Source organism: Lates calcarifer, linkage group LG4 (genome assembly GCF_001640805.2).
Source record: "Lates calcarifer isolate ASB-BC8 linkage group LG4, TLL_Latcal_v3, whole genome shotgun sequence".
Lineage (NCBI taxonomy): Eukaryota > Metazoa > Chordata > Actinopteri > Centropomidae > Lates > Lates calcarifer.
Window position 1 is genome coordinate 23,003,682 of NC_066836.1, and position 20,752 is coordinate 23,024,433.

Consider the following 20,752-nt stretch of genomic DNA (forward strand, 5'->3'; position numbering starts at 1 on the left):
GACTCAGATCTGCAGTCAGACAGTCAGACAGTCATACTTTCAACCTTTCCTGATGTTGACAGAGATGATTTATCTCTGCACTGGAGGAACAGCATCAGTTTACTGTACAGTTATCAAACAGATTTCAAAGTGCGAACACAAACAACCTTCTCAGATTTAAAAGGTAGAACTTCTTTTAGTGTAGAATGGTGAAGGGAGATGTAGACAGAGAGAGAGGTGTGAACAATATGACTGCACATATACATGTAACATTAACACTAATCCACATGCACACACACACACACACACACAGACAGGTGCTGACCTATGACTTTAACGTTGTTGAAGTCGGACAGTGAGGCTGGCTGGACTGCTGAGATGGAGCCCTCTGTTAGCAGCAGAGCCTGGGTCGTGTCTGGAACATCTGGTCCAACAGGTAACACACACACACACATTACCATGAGCATGTGAGGTCTCATGGGACAGGTAACACATAGTTTGTTGTATTACTACAGTGTATGATAATATGGTAATACACTGGCTCTGGTTTTTACTGAGTTGTCATGTTGTCACATTTTGATTTTGAAGATTATCTTTAGTATTTAGTTTAGTTATTTTGATAATCTTCATTTCTCCTGTGTTTCTGGTTTCTTTTATTTTGGTATTCCTTCCCCTCATGTTCCCTGGTCTTGTACTTCCTGTTTTATTTTGTAGTTTCTTGTCCTGTGTTGTCTGTGATGTTTCTGCTTCTTGTCTTTGTTCTGTTTCTCACCTGTTTTCAGTCCCACCTGTGTTTAGTTGGTAATCTCCCTCTGTGTTTATATAAGTCTTGTCTTCCCCCTTTTTAGTGTCAGAGTCTTGTGTATGTGTTTAGTTCTGTGCTGTTCTTCGAGTTCCTTGTTCATCCCTCCTGTTCTGTTACCTCCCTTAATACAGATTTTGCTTTTTATATTTTGGAACTATTCCTCACCTTTTGGATTTATGTTTGTTTCGGACTTTCTGTCCAAACAGTCTGCCCATCTCAGTGTCTGTATATGGGTTCTACTCCCATGTCCCTAGCCCCCATTTCATGACCTGGGTAACATTAAACACCTGTCTCTGAGTGAGTTATGGGCTGTTTGTGTGTTACCTATAATTTGAACCAGTCTGTGGCAGATGACAGCATCCTCAGAACAAACCACACAGGAAGCAGGGCATGATGGGACAGGGGAGACATGAGGAGCTCTGATGACTGACAGTAGAAGCATCAGCAGGATACCTGCTGACAATACCAATACAATTACATACAAACAATACATACAACATTCACCTTCAAATAAAACTGCAGGAAAATGATTTATTGGAGAAAACATCTCTTGAATTCTGAATTCTGGTGGATTGGAGACTGTTATTAGTTCATGAACCTACAGTATTAAAGTTCTATTTTAGCCTGCAACAACTGCACAGCGGTTGCAGTTTATTTCAATGATCAGACTGTACTGAGAACAGAAGCTGATTACTAATCCTAATCCATCCTTACTGGTCATATTGTGTTACAGTGGAGGCGACATGGTGATGAGGCAGCATCTCTTCCACAGGGCTGTAGAGTAGAGCTTCATCACTGTCATCGTCATCATCATCATCAACTGGATCTATGAAAACACATCATCATTGATCATAATCGCCTATCTCTCTGCCTCAGCTCCACATATGATACATACATCCATTATCTATACCGCTTATCCGTTAAGGGTCATGGGCTTTAGCCTATCCCAGCTGTCACTGGGCAAGAGGATTGGATATGGATTGCCAGTCTATCGCAGGGCAACACATATAGATAAACAATTTCACACCTACAGGCAATTTAGAGTCACCAATTAACCTGCATGTTCAGACAGTGGGAAGAAGCTGGAGTACCTGGAGAGAACCCACGCAGGCACAGGGAGAACATGCAAACTCCACACAGGCTCAAACCGGGGCTCGAACCCAGAACTTTCTTGCTGTGAGGCGACAGTGCTAACCACTGCACCACTGCACCACCATGCCACCCTCTTATGTATATGCATTTAAGGCTGCACCTTATGTTGCATGTTATGTTCTCCTTACAGGTCTGCTGCTACAGTACTGTTCATCAGTTCAGTACTCTCAGTCCTTATGTGTGTCTGGTTCCACTTCCCTCCACCTGCTGCTCTAAAGGTAACATGTTTTATCTATTTATACATAATCATCTGACAATGATAATAACTTTCTGTGCTGCTTTGACAATATAGGTTTCTAATCTGTCATGGGGTATCATCAGAGGAGGTTCAGGTCCCCAGAGGATCCTGATGGGTAACAGCCAGACTCTGTAGCTGAATGAGGCCTATCATGTTTCTGTTAAAGCTCTTTTCCTAATGGACTTTCCTCTGCTGCTTTAGTGTGAGTGTGAGTTACTCTACAACACCAATGTTTCTATATTACAAACCAGAGAGGACTGCATAGAACGTCAGTATGATTCATCTCCCAAGAAAACAAATACCAGAATGTTGCTGGTGGAGTTTGTTGCTGTGAAGCACAGACGTCACACTCAGACATCAGTATCATGTACTACTGCAGCAGTACAGCCCTCACACAGACTGTATGCTCAGACACATTCTGAGACAGTGGGTTTCTAGGTACACACATTTAACATACCCTCCATCCTGCTATATAGGAACAAGGCCCCACACTGGCTGTGTTGTTCATAGTCATTTTATATCCTTATGGTAATTATTTTGTCTCTAAGAATTTATATTACATCTGTTTGTAGTCATTTGTGATTGTTTTGCATCTCTGCGTCTTTTTAACTCATTTAGTTCTTTTTAGTCTGCATCTTTTTGTGTCTCATTTTGCATGTTATGTTGTGTCTGAATGTTCAACCACAATACAAAATCAGAATCAACAAAAAGCTCTTATAACCACTGACACTGCAGGCTGGATCAATGATACAGACTTAGACACTAACAATGAAGGTCAAACATTTGGACTGGACACTTCCAGTAAATGCTGATGTACTTGGTTAACATGTAAGCTCACGCATTTGGTTGGGAACGTGTGTCTGCAGAGTGACTGGTCTGCTATATGGCAGTAAGTCCGAATTTCGTTAAACACAAATTTGTTGAAGGATATGCATTCACGACATCAACTGAAGTACTAAAGGTATTAAAAAGCAACAACAATGCACGACCTATCTTAGTGCACTTACTATTAAGTTTTTAATCATGCTTTAGTGGTGCATTATACCACATAGTCATGGCAACACAGACAAGTCACAATCTTTGAGGACCCTGACTGTCTGGTCCAGCCATGTTTCTCTTTCAGTTGTGTCAGTTAATGAACTACTGCTAATGATCTTTTAACTCAGCTCAAACATTTTCATTCAGTGTGGCTTTCACTAAAGAGCTTTGCTATGCCATTACTGTGTGGTCTGCAGTGGAGACACATCATGCTTCTCTGTTAGACAGCAGATTTAAAAGGTTTCCCTGTATTTTTAGTATTTGGTCCAACAGTTTTTCACCATGTGAATCAGACTCATTGATCACCACCATCACCTCTGTCCATCACACAAGCTTGTGATGAGACATTTCAAATCAACAGGACAACAGGAAAAAATCCACAGCTGATTAACAGTCTGTCTGTCTCCATCAACTTCAACTTTACTGTCATTGTCATTATGTATCAGAATGAATTCCAGCGCAATGAAAACTTTGGCTCCGGCTGCTGCCCTGGACACACACACACACACACACACACACACACACACACACACACAGTCATGGTTCCCATGGTACCCACAGCTGATTAACAGTCTCTTCTAGATATTTCTAAATACACCAAAGAGAACACCAAACTTTTCAGGACATTTTTTTCAGAAATGTTCAGCCATGATTTGTTTCATTGATCAGGTCTGACTTCTCACCTACATTTCTGAACATCCATACGTTTCCTCCTGAACCAAACAAATGATGGTTAGAGTGAAATCTCATTTAAAACCAATTACAAACTGCTTACCTGTTGATTAGAACACAGAGGTCCACCCCCCGCTGAGCACATGGTACACTCCACTCCATATTACTCCATAAGAATGAAGTGTAGCTCTGTGTATCTGTGTGTCTGCTGTTGGCAGATTTAAACCCACAGCTCCATCATTTGCTGGTTGCTACAGCGGTGTAGCAGGTACTGTGTCTAGCTTAGGTTACCTGACTGTGTGTGGAGCATGCTCAGTAGAGGCTGGCTGTCACCTGAGAAGCACAGATGTCACGTCTGACTCATCGCTCAGAAACAAGCCTTTAACTGTACTTATCATAGTTCCTTTTCCTAAACGACAAAATTGTTTCATTTTTAAAACTTATTTTACTGTTGTCTTTCAGAAATGTTTTTTATTTTAATTAACAATTAACAGTTAAGGAAAATATTTTCATTTATCTTGCTTGCAGGTGAGGAGGTCTGCACACTTCTCATCTTCTCAAGTGTCTTTAAAACCAAAGATAGATAGTTCATCACTATGAGTAGAAAGTAGCTGAAGTAGCCTGACAAGCTAGTCTTACACTGTGAGAGGCAAAGTGATCAGACCGAGCCAAATGAGTACAGTCACTGAAACATCATTCCTTATGAGCATGATTTATTAAAATGATTGATAAAATACAGATGGTTGAATTACCTGTCACCTAATCATTAACAGGTTAGTTAACCACACTGAGCATCAGTCAGCACAGTTTTCAGTAATCACTTAAAATCAACTGTAATCATGTTAACAAGTCTGCCCTTTATAAACTTCTTGGTGACCTTTGACCTGTGATATGGTCATGGCATCACATGGTCAAGACTATCTTCCCAGCTGCCCCTGGGGACTCAATGATGTCGTGGTGGGCCTGGGCGGCCTCGCTGAGCGGATACTGACGACCGACAACTGGACGCAGCCAACCAGCTTCCATCCCTGCGAACAGCAACGCCGCACACTCCTTCTTCTCTTCCTGAGAGAGGAGGAGGGAGGGAGGACATGTGTAAAAATGATCTTAACTAACTGGAGCACTGTATCGGGATCAGTTTTTCTGTCCTCCTATCATGTGATGGTTGTAAGAATTGGCAGGTTTTAGCCTTAGCCAAGAATCATGAGGTGATATTTGTACAGAGCATTTCACTTAATTACACTAATACACAGAAGAGCTTTCAATAATCTGAACCACAGCTACGCTGCATGAAATCCAACCAAATAAAACCACAGTGTGTGGAAAACATGGCTGTGCGACGTTTTGTACCGGTGTAGAAAAGAAAAGAGCCACTCCCATGATGCTGCTCTCTTTAGCCATGGTGTCTCTGGGATTGATTTCTATGGGGCCTCTGGAGCCAACCACCTAAAACAGAAGAGGAGAGCAGAGGCCAGAGAGATGAGGGTGTGAGCAGAGATGAACAGAGATGAGCTGGGACACAGCTACTGTATAAAGCTAGAAAACAACAGTACTGGACAGTGAGATATTGACCCAGTGTTCACAACGTGGTGAACGTTTGTGCCAAATTTGAAGAAGTTCCTTCGAGGTGTGACAGAGGTATCGTGTTCATGAGGATGACTGTCAGCAGCTTTGGAGACAGTTGATTTTAACACGTTAACTGACATATGAGACAAAGACAATGAGGCAGGCAGTTGCTGATGGCTTGTTATTAAAATATTGTTCATGGAGTCTGCAGAAGGAGGTGTGTGCAGGTGTGTTCCATCTCTCCTCAGACTCAGGTCTGGTGCTGAGTAATATCTGGTGCAGAGGAGAGAGAAACACACTGTAGCTCTGTTACTTCATGTCAGACAAATCAGAGCTCCAGTGCAGAGACAGTGGTGTAGTGCAGAGCCACAGACCTACAGACTGCAGACTGACTGACCGTAACTCGTCCTCCGTAGGCCAGCATCTGCAGGTCTTTACTCAGGTTGACATTTGACAGCATCTCCACTATCACATCCACACCTCTGCCGCCTGTGGCTTCCTGGAACAAACACACAGTCCACACTCACTTACCCACTTTCTCTCTGTCTAAACCTCCCATCAACACACAGACTTTTTTTATATCAGTCACTTCAGACCAAATCCATTCATCTGGGCCACTTACACACCCTTTATAAACTGGGTGTCTGCCCAGTTAATAAAGAAAAACATTATGAAATATGTAGCCAGTCATTCAAGAGATATTTTCCCACTGTTTACTTTGTGGTTCTACTTTCAAACCCAGGCAGTAAACAGCTCCACTGCCTTCATGTAGGCTCAGTTTAGACTTTCTGATGGTGAACTCTTTATTGTTTGATTGATTCAGGATCATGGTTCAAATATTATGTGATTTTGTTGGTTGTTCTAGTATCAGTCCAAATTCATATCTGACATTTATCTGAGTGTGTACATCTATCAGCTATCTATATAGTGATCTCACAAATTCCACAACTGAATGAAAAATGTACTAACAATCCCATAATGCAATGCTCTGTATTTTACAGATGTGAAACGTACACACAGACAGTGATAACTCAAAACGATGCTGCTTGTTAATGAGTAGTAGCAGTAGCTATGTGTCACAGCCCTGCTGATTCACTCTGAACCTGAGAGATTACACTTGGTTATATGTTTAAATGTGTTTCACTCCTGGTGTTTCTGCAGGGTGTGTAAGTCTGTGTGTGTGTGTGTGTGTGTGTGTGTGTGTACCATGATCTTATCTGTGTAGCCCTCCTCTCTGTGATTAAAGGCCATGTGAGCTCCGTTGTTGAGAACCAGCTTCATTCCCTCTGGCGTCCCTGCTGTTCCCAACACCCTGAGACCCAGAGCACGGGACAGCTGGCAGGCTGCCACGCCCACCTACACACACACACACACACACACACACACACACACACACACAGTTATGATGTGGAAACCATGTCGATTTTTTTTTATGTCATTAGAAGAAAAAAGACTCACTCCTCCGCTGGCTCCGTGGATGAGGACCGTCTCTCCAGGCTTGGAGCGGGCTCTGTAACACACAACGTAGCAGATTAAAACACACCTTCTATATTTTGCTTATTGTATAAAAATCCCATGAACAGATCAATGTATTAGTGTGTCTCCTCACACTCCACAACACCAGACTAAGTACAGTATATTCTCTTGTTTTATTATTGGATTTATTTTCCTTAAACAGCTGGGCACTGTAGTTTTTGGCAAAAGGAGAAGAAGGTGCAGCTGTCTGGGCCTATTTTCAGCAGCGGATTAACATACTGATCACTGCGCTGGAGTCTGGCCCTGTGTGTGTCTTAGAAAGTATAACATTTAAAAAATGAAAAACATCTGTACATATTCTATTTCCGTGGCTGTCACCCTCCCTGAGGCTGTCACTCCTCGTACGCTCCTGCTCATTCATGTTAACCACCAGCACGGTGCCTATTGAACTGTCTGAGCCTGTCACAGTGACATGGTCTTACTTGTGGATCAGAGCTCTGTAGGCAGTGAAGTAAGGGATGCCTATGGCTGCTCCCTGTGTGAAGTCTAAAGCATCGGGCAGTTTGTGAACACAGTCTTCAGCTGCTACAGTGAGCTCTGCATAACCTCCAGACTCTGTGGCTGTGGTGAAAACACGATCTCCTGCCTGGCCAACACACAAACACACAAACACAAACACACACACACACACACACACACATCAACTGCATGTAGACATGGAATACAATCACTGTACTAATAACAGCAGCTGTTCATGAAACAAAGGTGAATTCTGCGGATACACACTGTTGTCTCTGTCTTCATGTGTGATACACAGCCTGTGCCTGGAATTTCAAATCTGAATACTTTAAACCTGTTAATAATAGCTGATGCAAACAAATAAATTAATAAATAAAGATAAATTTTAAATTTAAGTTAAGCTCACGTGCTGTAGCAGATATGGTTCATTTAGTTTTCCTGTGCGTTCTATCATTGCCAGTGTTTTTATTCAGACCTTTACTGCTGTGACTCCTGCTCCAACAGTTTCCACCACTCCAGCTACATCAGAGCCCGGAGTGTACGGCAGGGCGGGTTTACGGGCGTATGCCCCGGCACGGATGTAAGTTTCCACGGGGTTCACCCCACAGGCGTGGACACGGATCAACACCTACAGCACAGACACATCATGGAAGAGCTACCAGTCAGACATGACAGTTAAAAAAAAAAGGTGATCAGAGATGTGATCAGTTTTACACAGATTTGACACATAAGAGATCAAAGAGCAACAGACAGAATCTATCCCTCTGCTTCCACTGCTCAACTGAAACAGTCAGATTTTAATCCTGATAAATGATCTTGTATTTACTTTACTCATATTCAGAATGTGTGAACTGACACTACTGACTCTATCAATGCACTATGAAGTTTAGATTAAGGCTGGATCCACCAGGTCTCAGACCTCCGCAGGGTTTAAAAGCCCCAGGTTCACTCCAGGTCATCTGGTCTGCTTTAATGTGAATAAAGAAAAATTTGTTTCAAATTTGTATCATGAAACAATCAGTGTCTGCTCCTCCATCCTCCACCCTGTGGCTCTGGTCTTGTAGAATATAAATGTATATAATTAATTCAATTCAATTCAATTTTATTTATATAGCGCCATATCACAACAACAGTCATCTCAAGGCACTTTTCATATAGAGCAGGTCTAGACCGTACTCTTTAAAATAGGTATTTACAGAGAGAGACCCAACAGATCGCACCATGAGCAGCACTAGGAGACAGTGGCAGAGGAAAAACTTCCTATATAATTATAATATATAATATATAATATATATATAATTAATAAAAAATATATAATTATAAATGTAAACTGACTAACTTCCCATCTCTTCTCTCACAGGCTTAACTTCACATACTTTTTTTTCTTTCTTTAGATTATTTTTCATCTTTATTTAAACAGGACAGTGGAGAGAGACAGGAAACAGAGTAGGGGAATGACATGCAGTAAAGGTCAGACCGGGAGTTGATCTGGGGGACCAGCCGGGGGACCAGCTGCTCAGGGCACTAAGACCCATGTGGTACGTGCACCAACCCTTCAGCTATGGGGGAACCCCCAACTTCACATGTTAACTGCTAAGATTTTCTGACCCAGGGTAAAAACCCCAAATAAGAAAAACTGACTCAGAAATAAATCAATTATTAAAATTGTTTCCAATTCATTTTCTAACAATTGCTTAATAGATGAATGATCAGTCCTTTCAGCCTCAGAGTGCTGGTTGGTGTCTGTGTGTCTGGGGAAATAATGCAGGAACCCTCAGGTTAATCCAGCTGTGCCCACAGACACAAACATATACATGGCTGATCTTTCAAAGCTGAAAGACTCCAATGTAAAACCAAGGGACAGAGTTTGGTGTTAAATCACTTCATAAACACCACAGTGATTTCTGCAGCTGTTTTCATCTGGCTGAACTTCAACCTGTGAACAGCGTGCGCACACCACACACACACACACACACACACACACACACACACACACACACACACACACACACACACACACACTGAGCAGCTGTGGGCCTCTGCCTCACCTGTGTGCCTCACCTGTCTGTGTCCGGGCTGCGGAACAGTCACATCAGAGCAGAGTGTAAGGACAGAGGGAGCTCCAAACTCTCTCACTCTGATGGCCCTCATCAGCCTGCAGCCCGACATGTCTGCTGACTCTGATCAGACGCCTCCCCCACTTCTAAACACTACAACACAGTGCAAACTTCCTCCTTCCGCGCGTTACTCTCCGTTTATAGCGTCGTTAGCGCCACCACCTGGACCGGCGGACTGAGCAGCGTCCTGGACTGAGATCACCCAGACAGAGAGGAGAACATAATGTTTCTGTTAATAAATCTAAATCATATTCTCCTTTGTTGTTGTTCATTCAAAGGTGTTTCTGAGCTCAGACACAGAGAGTGTTTAAAGTTACACACTTTAGTGTGTGTTTAGTGAAGTACAAACTGTTTCCTGTGGATCTGAACAATGTCTGATTTATAGAGGGAACGTAAAGACCGTGTGTCAAAAGTCTGAAATGCGTTTATAAAACTCAGTTAATGATTTTATTCAAATTGTTTTGTATTAACAGTTATAGAGAATCACTGTTGTAATGTTTATGTTTTGTGTTTTAAATGGACTGTGTGAGTTATTCAGACAATGAGTTCAGCTTTGTACCGTCTATGTTTTAAACACGGTTTATTTGCCGCTTTGAATCGATTGTGTTGCAGATCGACTACTTTGGTCCAAACAGCATGACGACACATCCGGTTACGTATCCCTGACTCCTACACGAATGGATGAGCGCTGAGCTAATGTGTAATGCTACACAAGAGTCTGATCCACATGAGCAGAGAGTCGTGAAAACCGGTCAGAGCGATTGAAAACGCGGAACCAAGACCAGATAAAGTGAGAGCGGAGGTTAGTGTGGACCTGGTTCCCGGTGTCAGCCCACTCCTGTTGAGTAATGGTGTCATTACTGTAAGAGCCTCTCCACAGCAGCCCCCGTCTCTCTGTGAGGAGGACTCCTGTCATTAACACAGCGGAACACCCTGACTCCAGCCCGCTGAGTAAGAATGGCAACAAAAAGCAGGTTTCTGCTGCTCAGGCTGCTGAGTGAACTCAGAGCTCACGCTGGCTGGTACCGGAGCTCAGCTTCGACCTCAAGTCAAGGGCGCGTGTTATGGAGACCTCACCTTAGACACCTGAGCTGCTCACACACACTCTACAAGTCTCCCTCTCCCAGCACAGGTAGGGTCGATCAGCAGAGTGACTGACAGGTCAGCTTAACGTTATGATTCATCATTCATCATACAGAAAGTACTCAGACCCCTTCACTGTGTTCACATTTTGTTATGTTGCAGTCTGATACTAAAATCATTCAAGTCATTTTCAAGTCATCAGTCTATATCAGCCAGAACAGAATTTTAGATATGGGAAAAAAATTAAAAAGGAAAAAAGACAGAAGTATTCAGACACTTTACTGTGATACTTGAAATTTAGCTCAGGTTCCTCCCATGTCTCTGTTTCTACACCCTGACTGGAGTCCACCTGTGATACATTCAGTGGGAAGACACACCTGTGTATCTAAGGTCACATGGCTGACAATAAATATCAGAGCAAAAACCAACACAAGAGGAAGAAGGAACTGTCTGCAGAGCTCAGAGACAGGACTGTGTCGAGGCACACATCTGGGGAGGGATACAATAACTTTCTGCTGCACTGTTTGCACAGTGGCCTCTATAATTCTTAGATGGAAGAAGTCTGGAACTACCAGGACTTGTCCAAGAGCTGGTCGCCAAACTGAGCAATCAGAGGAGAAGGACCTCAGTAAGAGAGGTGGCCACGAACCTGATGGTCAGTCTGACTGAGCTCCAGAGGTCCTGTGTGGAGATGGAGAAACTTCCAGAAGAACAACCATCACTGTAACACTCCTCTGATCTGGGCTCTATGGCAGAGAGTCCAGACGAAGCTTCTCCTCAGTGACAGTTTGGGACAGGGGACAGGGACAGGGAGAGCGGTCAGGGTGGAGGGAAAGCTGGACGGAGCAAAGTACAGAGAGATCCTTAATGAAAACCTGGTCCAGAGCTCTCAGGACCTCAGACTGGTCTGAAGGCTCACCTTCCAACGGGACAACGACCCTGACCTGAACCCAGTCCACCATCTGTGGACAGAGCTGAAACTGGCCGTCCACTGACGGTCCCCGTCCAACCTGATAGAGCCTGAGAGGATCTGCAGAGAGGAGATCCAGGTGTGCAGAGTTCATCACATCATAACCAAGAAGACTGGAGGAAGACTGTGATCACTGCCTAAGCTGCTTCAACTGAGAACTGAGTCAAGACTCTGGATACTTCTGTCAGTGTGATGTCTCAGTGTCTCCTCTTTAATAGATTTACAAAAAATGTCTAAAATTCTGTTCTAGCTGTGTCATTATGGGGTACTGAGTATAGACTGATGAAGAAAAATGAATTGAAATGATTTTAGTATCAGACTTGCAACATAACAAAATGTGAACAAAGTGAAGGGGTCTGAGTACTTTCTGAATGACTGACCACATAATAAATGTTTTTGTTCCTGCTCTGGATCAGTGAAATAAAAAAGTGCAACAGTGCAAACAGAAAAACTGTAAAAATATATATTTTAGTATTTGGTTTTATTATATAGTGATGTTCCCAGTGTGTCCAGATGGCCAGTACATGACTGGGGTCAGGAGGGAGAAAAAGTCATGAGAAAATCCACAGTGGATTGGACAACACCTCAGTGTCATATCTGATAAAACGAAACTACACTAAAATGTTATCACAAACAAAGCAGTATTCTCTACATTCAGTAATCAGAGCATTCACAATAATCACTGAAAATGAGTAGGGGGAGGTGCATGGAAGCCTCTCTATCGATCTCCTACAGCACCTACACACAGCAAACAGAGCTGTCCATGGTTCTGAAGCTTAACAATGGTCACCTATGTCCTGGACAATAATTTTGTTTTTGTTTTTCCTATTTTTCTACATGAACCTTAAACAGAGGGGGTAAAAAAGAGATAGTTCCAGCATAGGGAAAAAAAATCAGGCATAAATTCAGCCCTGCTGTCATTACGAGAAAACAAGCTTTTTAATCTTGAGATAATGAAAAAAATAACTTGCGATCTAGATGGTGACTTAAAAAAATAATTATGAGTACAGCTTTTCTCAGCTTCTGTATTTCTGTTTAGTCGCTGCTTATCGCCTACCCCCTGGTTTTACCCTGTCTCATAGTCTTGTTTTCTTTTTAACTGTCTGTTGACATTTCTAACGTGCTGTTGTACACCAACATGTTCATCTTCTGGGTTTCTGCTAACTCTGTTTTATTATCAGGTCCCAGCAGTTTGTCGTTCAGGAGTCACACCTGTGGAGAACTGAGATCAGATCATGTGGGACACACAGTCACTCTGTGTGGTTGGGTCCAGTACCTCAGGTATTACTGTTTACACTATTACATATAATATATCAGGATATATGAGATATTTTTGGGGGGAGCCAGGCTCAGCACTACCTGAGTTGGTTGTTTGACTCCCATGAGGCCTCATGTAAAGTTGTGTTTTAACAGTGTGTTTCTGCCTCCAATAGAAATGACCTGTTTGTCATCCTGAGAGATTTCAGTGGCTTAACACAAATTTTAATTCCTCAAGAAGAAGTAAGGATGAAAACAAGAAAACAAACAAAACAACCAAACATCCAACTAGAATAATATTCAAGAATATTAAGGTGTGCTACCAATCATAGAAGGTTGACCTTTGTTTCTCTCTGTTTCAGTCTGCAGGTCATTTGAAAGCAGTGCTGTGTGATCTCACAGCTGAGTCTGTCATCAAGGTCACAGGAACTGTCAGACAACGACCAGCGGGACAGGAGAACAAGGTGTGTGTCTGACTGTGTGTGATATTAGACAGTGACTGGCTGTGTGAAAGACAATCAGCACTGTGTTACCACATAGTAACTCCTGTGTGGAAAGGTTCTGTACTTTCTTTTTTACACGACTGTATATTCAGTTTATACAGTTGTGAGGCTGCATTAGTCAGCTCTGAAAATTAGAGTTAGAACGATATGGTTTTTTCAGGGCGATACTGATACCGATTATTAGTAGTCAAGGAGGCCAATAACTGATATTTGGAGCCGATATTCATTTGCAGTAAAAGTGAAAATATTGGTTTTCTACAGTAAATAAAGTTTTCCAAAATTTCAATATAACTGAAATGTTATTTTATCTTTCACTTATCTTTGTTTTAAGTTTAAACAAAAACAAAAGTGCAGGGAGTTTTATAAGAGCAGCATCTCTTGATAAATTTAATTAAATAAATAAATAAATAAATAGCTTCCTGAAGTTTTAAAAAGTAAATAAAACAAAGTTAAATAAAATTGCACAGAAATGTGCAGTCCATAATCAATTAGTAGTCCCAGTTGAGCAGCACCAGATTGTGGTGCAAAAAGCAGAGTTGTTCAGTGTGTGTGAGCACTGTGCACGCACAGCTTTCACTGCTGATTGGCTGTTACCCATGCCATGGGTCTGTGTGTAACCATCAGATGGTGCTGTGGGTGGGACAATGCTGGAGACAGAGTAGTGACTGCAGACAGAGAGGCGCGGCTGCATCAGAGCCAAAATAACCCAGTTTTAAATTGATCTCTTATTGGCCGTCGGATTTTAAAAAAAAGGCAGATGCTGATATGCATCAAAATGCCAAATATCGGTGCCGATAATCGGCCTGGCCGATAATCGGTCTATCTCTACTGAAAATATATCTCCAACAATGTTGCAAAACATTGCACACCTTCAGAAGAACACTTTGTTCAACTACATGGATGTTTGTATAAAATGTTTCCTGACTGGAGTGGTGCCATGCAGAAACAAGTCTAGTGTGATATGAGTCCCATAATGAATCTGCCTAAGACACAGCCATGGAGAGTCAGACCTGGGCTGTCAGGGTGAGAACCAGGAGTCCTTACTGCTGGACCATACAGGAATATTCATGATGAAAGCTTTGAATTCATCTGATTCAGATGACTCAGCAGCAGTGTAAAGCAGAGTGAGTGAGTGACATATATCCTCTGAGGTCAGTCATCATTCAGAGTGCTTTGTGTTTACAGGGGATGCCAACAGGAGACATAGAAGTCCTTGCTGAGAATGTGGAGGTTTTCAATGTTTCCCGCAAACTGCCTTTTGAGATTAAAGACTTTGTCAAAGTAAGTGGTTAAAGTCACATGCATGTGCACCATTTTAACGCTGTGAGCAAGTAATAGGATTTGTTATTATTAATAATCATTATGGATTGTGTTTTTGTTCTGTGTCTGTTTTTGATTGTCCAGAAATCCGAGTCTTTGCGGATGCAGTATCGCTACCTGGACCTGAGGTCCTCTCACATGCAGAGGAACCTCAGACTGAGATCTGAGCTGGTGATGAGGATGAGAGAATTCCTCTGTAATGTACACGGTATGGAGAGTGAGATTCATTGTGTGTGGTAGTGGCTGACTGGAGGTCGTCTCAGCCCGACCATCAGTACAAACATACTGCCCCTGCTGAGTCACCTGCCTGTCACTGCACAGGAAACCCATACAGAACCCAGTCCCTTCTGCTGTATCATGTATCATGACTATTCACAATGTGTTGTTTCTCATTTGTAGGCTTTGTTGATGTGGAAACTCCTACTTTGTTCAAAAGAACACCAGGGGTAAGAAGGTTCATTGATCTTTTATTGATTTCAGTCACATAGAATCACGTTCAGTTTGCAGTGGAAACACGTGCAGAATATAAGAATTTCTATTCAGGGCCCTTTAACATGGCATGGTGGTGCAGTGGTTAGCACTGTCGCCTCACAGCTTGAAGGTTCCGGATTCAAACCCCGGTGTGAGCCTCAGACACCTACAACAGAACCAGTTTTATAGTGTAACTCTTTTTAGGTGTCACTTTTCTCTCATTTTGGAACAAAACACAGCTAACACATTATGATCAATGTTATTTCATGTGTCTCAGCATACACACGAACTCCCCACTGTGAGCAACATCAGACGTGCACACTGTTGCACACTGTAATTTTATGCGCTACATAGTTTTGCTGTGCGTGGAGAAAGCGGGAGCAGTGCACGATTGTGCAGGCGTGCAGCTCAGAGGGAACATTGATTATGACGTCTGAGGATTTCACTGAGGATCAGCTGTACACTCTGTTCCTGTTCCAGGGAGCCAAAGAGTTTGTGGTTCCGTCCAGAGAGCCGGGCCGGTTCTACTCCCTGCCTCAGAGTCCACAGCAGTTTAAACAGCTTCTCATGGTGGCAGGTGTAGACAGGTGAGCTGTTGCCTGACTGAGGTTTGCACTTCTACAGAAAGACCAGTACCCACCTCTGTGTCTGACCGTGGCTGTCTGGCTGTGTCACTGTATTGTCTGATACATAGGATGTTGATGGTGAGAATGAAGCTGCTTCTCCAGGCTCCATGTAAACAGATGTACACAGGTGTTGTTTGGACGTGCTTGCATGTGTGTTTATGTTATATTTGCTTTATAGAATTGGTCAAGCAAAAGTAAATGCTTAGTTACTTTCCACCACTGTTGGAGCCAGGCACTGCAGCTGCTCTCCACTGACTGCAGGACCTCAGGGCATGATGGGATTGGTTTAGACATTGTTTCAACATCTTGAATGATTTTTCATAAAAACTCTTGATCTTCTACTTTAATGGAGGAGATTTTTATTTTATTGCTTTCTCTCTTGTTATTTAAAAAAAATAATTAAAGAGCTGTCTTTTAATGTGGCCGTGTCATAGTTTATTTTCATTTGAGTTTTTATGCTTCGACACCTGCAACAGCTGTGGAGACATTGTGTTTCCTGGTTGTCTGTCTGTCTGTCTGTCTTATTCATATGAACATGATATCTCAGGAACATGGAGGGAATTTGATTACATCGGGTACAAAGTTCAGAGAAGCAGTGTTTTGACACTTTGATTCAACATGGTGTCAGTTTGTCTGTCTCTTGTCTGTCAGGTACTTCCAGATAGCTCGGTGCTACAGAGATGAAGGCTCCAAACCAGACCGGCAGCCTGAATTCACCCAGGTAAGAGAGGCGGCAGGGATGGAGGATTTCACCCTCCACCTCATTGCATGAATTATCTGCATGTTGGGGTGAATGATGCGGAAAATGTGGTTTGTCCTGTTTTTTAGTCCAGTTCACCTTTGCACATCATCCAGCTGCTGACCTGGACTGGTTTACAGTCCTAATCTGATTATCTCTCCCAGGTGGACCTGGAGATGTCTTTTGTGGACCAGACAGGTATCATGTCCATAGTGGAGGGTCTGTTACAGTACTCCTGGCCTGCAGAGAAAGGTCCGATTAAGGTTCCTTTCCGCACCATGACGCATGAAGAGGCCATGAGGGACTACGGTGTGGACAAACCTGACACCAGATTCAGTATGAAGGTGGGGGATTGTGGGTCGTTGGACCTTTTCTTTTGTTTTCGTCTCTCTTAGTGCTTCCTGGATGACTGGATATCACACAGCTTCTTGTACTTTTACTTTTCATGGAGCTCAAGTGAACTGATCCTTTAACAGGAGAAAAGAATAAAGGTTCATTCAGTGTTGATTGTGTGATGATTGTTAACACATTAATTCTAAACTGGTCATCGACTCACACAGAGCCATCCTAAACCGTCTCCAGTGTGGTTAGTTGAGGAGAGTTAATGTGAGACTTTAGTATTGTTTGAAACCTGCAGCTAAACACCAGGGACCTGTGTCCTGAAGCAAAGAGACTTAGTCTGGTTCCTCTCAGGTTACCTGCTTCACTAACACTGGTGCATCCTGTCTTCCCTCTCGCCTGTCTGACCAGCTGATCGACCTCAGTGAGGTTTTCTTATCCACGGAAGTTGAGTTCCTCAGATCAGCTCTCAGCCATCCAGGAGGCTGCGTTCAGGCCGTCTGTGTCCCCGGTGGAGCGGTAAGAAAAGAAACCTTTCCTGTGGCAGGTTCAGTACAACAAAGAGACATGAAAACTAAAAGAGATTCAAGGAACAGTTTTCCTGATATCTGATATCTGTCCATGATATTCTCTGTGTTTGACTACAGAAACTTTTCACTGGGAAAGATTTGGAGGAAGTGAAACAAACAGCCAGGACTCAGTTTGGACAGGTAGATGTGTCTTTTCTCCTCCCTCACTTTGACGTGTTTTTATAAGTGTCAGTTTTTACCTCTTCTGTTTTGTACTATTTATTAAAAAGGGAAGAATGAAGAATAGATCCAATCATGTAACACAACCTCCCCCCATTCCCTAATTCTACACATACCACACCTGAGATGGTGGGAATATGATTTGTTTTGCAGATATCTGGTTATTGGACAAATTCAAAATTTGATTTGTCATGTCAGTCCATCAAGTAGATGTTGAGATGTTTCAGTCTGGACTAAAGTCAGACTGACTGACATCACCATCTCCAGAGCCATGCAGCTGACATGTTGAAAACTGAAATCATAATGAACATGGAAGAGATGCAGACGTACAGCAGTTCAGTCCAGTCAAACATGCGCTGCATGAACTTGAGAAGCTTCACAGAGGTTTCCTACAAGCAATTTCCCAGGTGTTTTCTCACTGTGTTTTTTGCCTCCATGTATGTTTTGTCAGGAGCTGAGCTTGGTGCTGGTCAGAGCAGACGGGACATTGAAGTCTCCCCTGAAAAAGCTGCTGTCTGTCTCTTCCACAGAGGCGCTGCTGAACAGGACTGGAGCCAAACCTGGAGACCTGCTGCTGATGGCTGCAGGCTCCCTCCACACTGTGGTAATAGAACCAGGGACATTGAACTTAGCTTATGGTAGACTGATGAAAGACAGATAAACCCAAACCTAACATGATGTGTATTTCTCTTCCTCTGTCTCTCCACCCTTCCCTCGCTCTCTCCTCTATCCCTGCTCTGCTCTTAGCGCCCGTTGCTGGGTAGTCTTCGCCTGCAGTGTGCGGATGTCCTTGAGTCTCACGGCGTGTCACTGCGAGAACCTTCAGTCTTCCACTTCTTGTGGGTTGTGGATTTCCCTCTGTTCTTGCCCAAAGAAGATGAGCCGGAGCAGCTGGAGTCAGCCCATCATCCATTCACTGCTCCACTCCCAGAGGACACACACTTACTCTACACAGAGCCACACAAGGTAGGCATGTAGATTCTCTTAGTTGGTTTAATGGCTGTTTGAATTCATTTTGTTTGGAAATAATAATCCATCTTGTGGAGTGAAGGTCTCATACAGTGTATTTTCTGTCTCCCAGGTACGTGGTCAGCACTATGACCTGGTGTTGAACGGCTGTGAGATCGGAGGAGGATCCATCCGTATCCACAGAGCCTCAGAGCAGCTTCATGTCCTGAAGAACATCCTCAGGGTGAGTCAGTGTATGGTCAGAATACCTTTGGAACTGGCCGGACTCGATTGCAGGTCATAACTAGTTTTGACACGTGTCTGCTGCAGGAGGATCCCAGTCTCCTCTCTCACCTGCTGGAGGCTCTGGACTCAGGAGCGCCACCACATGGAGGCATTGCATTGGGTGAGGCTAACTGAAAACACCTAAAATTACATTATAACCTCAGTCATTTACCTGGTGACATCCAGCCTGATGTTTGGCAACATTAAAACCAATAACTGATTTACTGTTACGGTTGATCTGTGTATATAAATTAAATGCAAAATGCATTACTACTACTACTACTACTACAAAAAAAGTGTAATTAATGAGCTAAAAAGTTGTCTGATTACTCATCCATGCTTCTCTAGGTTTGGACCGGCTGGTTTCCATCATGGTCGGGGCTTCCAGCATTCGTGACGTCATCGCCTTCCCCAAGTCATTCCGGGGTCATGACATTATGAGCTGCGCCCCTGACTTGGTATCTGAGGAGGAGCTGAAGTCTTACCACATCTCTGTCAGATGGCCCACAGAGCAAGGAGGAGGAGGAGAAGAGGGGAAGTGAGGAGATTCAGATGGAAGAGATAAAGAGACATCAGAGGAGGGGGGGTGATGCTTCCCCAGATCTCTGTAACCCTGACAACAGAGGAAAGAGGATGAACACAACAAGGACAACGAGCAGTCTATGACAAACTCAGAGGTCCGCCAGAGACAAGGAGGCGGAGAGAGGATGATGAGGAGGAGGTGCCGTGGCTGAGTCTCAGTTCTGTTACTTTAAACAGAAGAGAAAAGTCAGAAACAGTCATAGCCATAACCACGAAGAAAAGACTTTCCCTTCCTTGAATAGGCAGGGCTGCAACTCTACTGACTCTACAGAGCTCAGTGTTTTGTATTTTTCTCACATTCTGGTCCAAATGTTCCATGTTCCACCTTGACAAGAATAAAACTCCAGGGAAACACTTCAAACCTGTAATTTGTTGGGATGCAGAACAAGGTTGAGCAGGATGATAAAGCACTGCTATCATACTGCATGCTTTTAGCTTGCTTTCAGTTATCTGTCTCCACACAAAGACGGTGGGGGTAAATTAAACGTTGTAGTGTGGTGTATTTAAGGGGTACACACCTTTAAAGGGGTTCTACCTGTAATATGTTTTTTACACAGTGTTTGTCGGGGACAAAGAAATTCATATCAGTTAATTTTACAACACATGAAACTGAGTTTGAATGTCGCTGATTGAACAGACAGTATTATGATCTCTGAGCTTCACCTGTAGATATACTGTGTGTACTTTATTGTCCAGTACAGTACAGAAAAGGAAAAGCTCAGTACACAGTGTCAGTGTCAGATGTAACAGGTTACACAGCAAATACTGATCACAGTGTTGCTAGGGTGGACTGTTTGTATCACAGTGCCAGATACTGGAGGTTCTTATTGCAGCAGACAACAAGCTCCTGCTGCAAACATGAGGAGATGTTTAATTAAAGGAAAGGACCACTGAAGAGTAAACATGTTTTGAAGGACCTAGGCTCGATTAGCTTCCGCAAATAATGTCTCAGTCCCTTGTCTGCCATCTGCTGTTTTAAATGTTGTTTTCAGCCCATTCCATCACAAGAAAGACGTGAGCTTCAGTCTCAGGGTAGTAGGTCACCACCTTTTTCAAGCTGCTTTGCAGGGGGAGTGGTTTGAGTTTATTTTCATGGGGGTAACATCTGCCCTCTGCTCAGTCTGAACCTCAGTCTGAAATGGTTTTACCATAGTAGTTAAGGCCACGTCCAGTTATACAGTGTTTGAAGAACGAGTCAGTCAGAATCAGCTCTTTACCCATGATGTAACTCTTATCTTACGTCTGACTGGTTTTGATTATCTGCCACATTCCCCTCAGCTGGTGCAGTACAGTCAGTCTGATTATTACATTACTCTAC

General features: G+C 43.1%; 2 protein-coding genes across 2 annotated transcripts; one reads left to right on the forward strand and one right to left on the reverse strand.

Moving 5' to 3' along the window:
* Positions 1-4,580: 4,580 nt before the first annotated feature.
* Positions 4,581-9,673, reverse strand: cryz (crystallin, zeta (quinone reductase)). Its single transcript, XM_018695912.2, has 8 exons — positions 9,507-9,673; positions 7,921-8,073; positions 7,409-7,572; positions 6,909-6,960; positions 6,657-6,806; positions 5,848-5,949; positions 5,235-5,330; positions 4,581-4,949 (listed from the first exon to the last, which is right to left on the reverse strand). The coding sequence occupies exons 1-8, from the start codon at positions 9,612-9,614 to the stop codon at positions 4,788-4,790; spliced, it is 987 nt and encodes a 328-aa protein (XP_018551428.1). The 5' UTR covers positions 9,615-9,673; the 3' UTR covers positions 4,581-4,787.
* Positions 9,674-10,225: 552 nt separating this feature from the next.
* dars2 (aspartyl-tRNA synthetase 2, mitochondrial) lies at positions 10,226-19,802 on the forward strand. The gene is made up of 17 exons (XM_018695911.2): positions 10,226-10,694; positions 12,797-12,896; positions 13,049-13,115; positions 13,235-13,336; positions 14,561-14,656; positions 14,780-14,903; positions 15,095-15,141; positions 15,647-15,753; positions 16,444-16,513; positions 16,696-16,875; positions 17,282-17,389; positions 17,518-17,580; positions 18,071-18,223; positions 18,367-18,585; positions 18,701-18,811; positions 18,898-18,973; positions 19,201-19,802. The coding sequence occupies exons 1-17, from the start codon at positions 10,520-10,522 to the stop codon at positions 19,392-19,394; spliced, it is 1,992 nt and encodes a 663-aa protein (XP_018551427.1). The 5' UTR covers positions 10,226-10,519; the 3' UTR covers positions 19,395-19,802.
* Positions 19,803-20,752: the final 950 nt, after the last annotated feature.

Coding starts and splice junctions, on each gene's coding strand:
- cryz (XM_018695912.2), bottom strand. CDS start 9,614: ATGTCGGGCTGCAGGCTGATGAGGGCCATCAGAGTGAGAGAGTTTGGA. Junction 6,961..7,408: donor TACAGAGCTCTGATCCACAA/GTAAGACCATGT, acceptor TGTGTGTTACAG/AGCCCGCTCCAAGCCTGGAG. Junction 5,950..6,656: donor GCTACACAGATAAGATCATG/GTACACACACAC, acceptor TGTTTGTTCCAG/GAAGCCACAGGCGGCAGAGG.
- dars2 (XM_018695911.2), top strand. CDS start 10,520: ATGGCAACAAAAAGCAGGTTTCTGCTGCTCAGGCTGCTGAGTGAACTC. Junction 13,337..14,560: donor CAGCGGGACAGGAGAACAAG/GTGTGTGTCTGA, acceptor TTGTGTTTACAG/GGGATGCCAACAGGAGACAT. Junction 14,904..15,094: donor ATTCCTCTGTAATGTACACG/GTATGGAGAGTG, acceptor TCTCATTTGTAG/GCTTTGTTGATGTGGAAACT.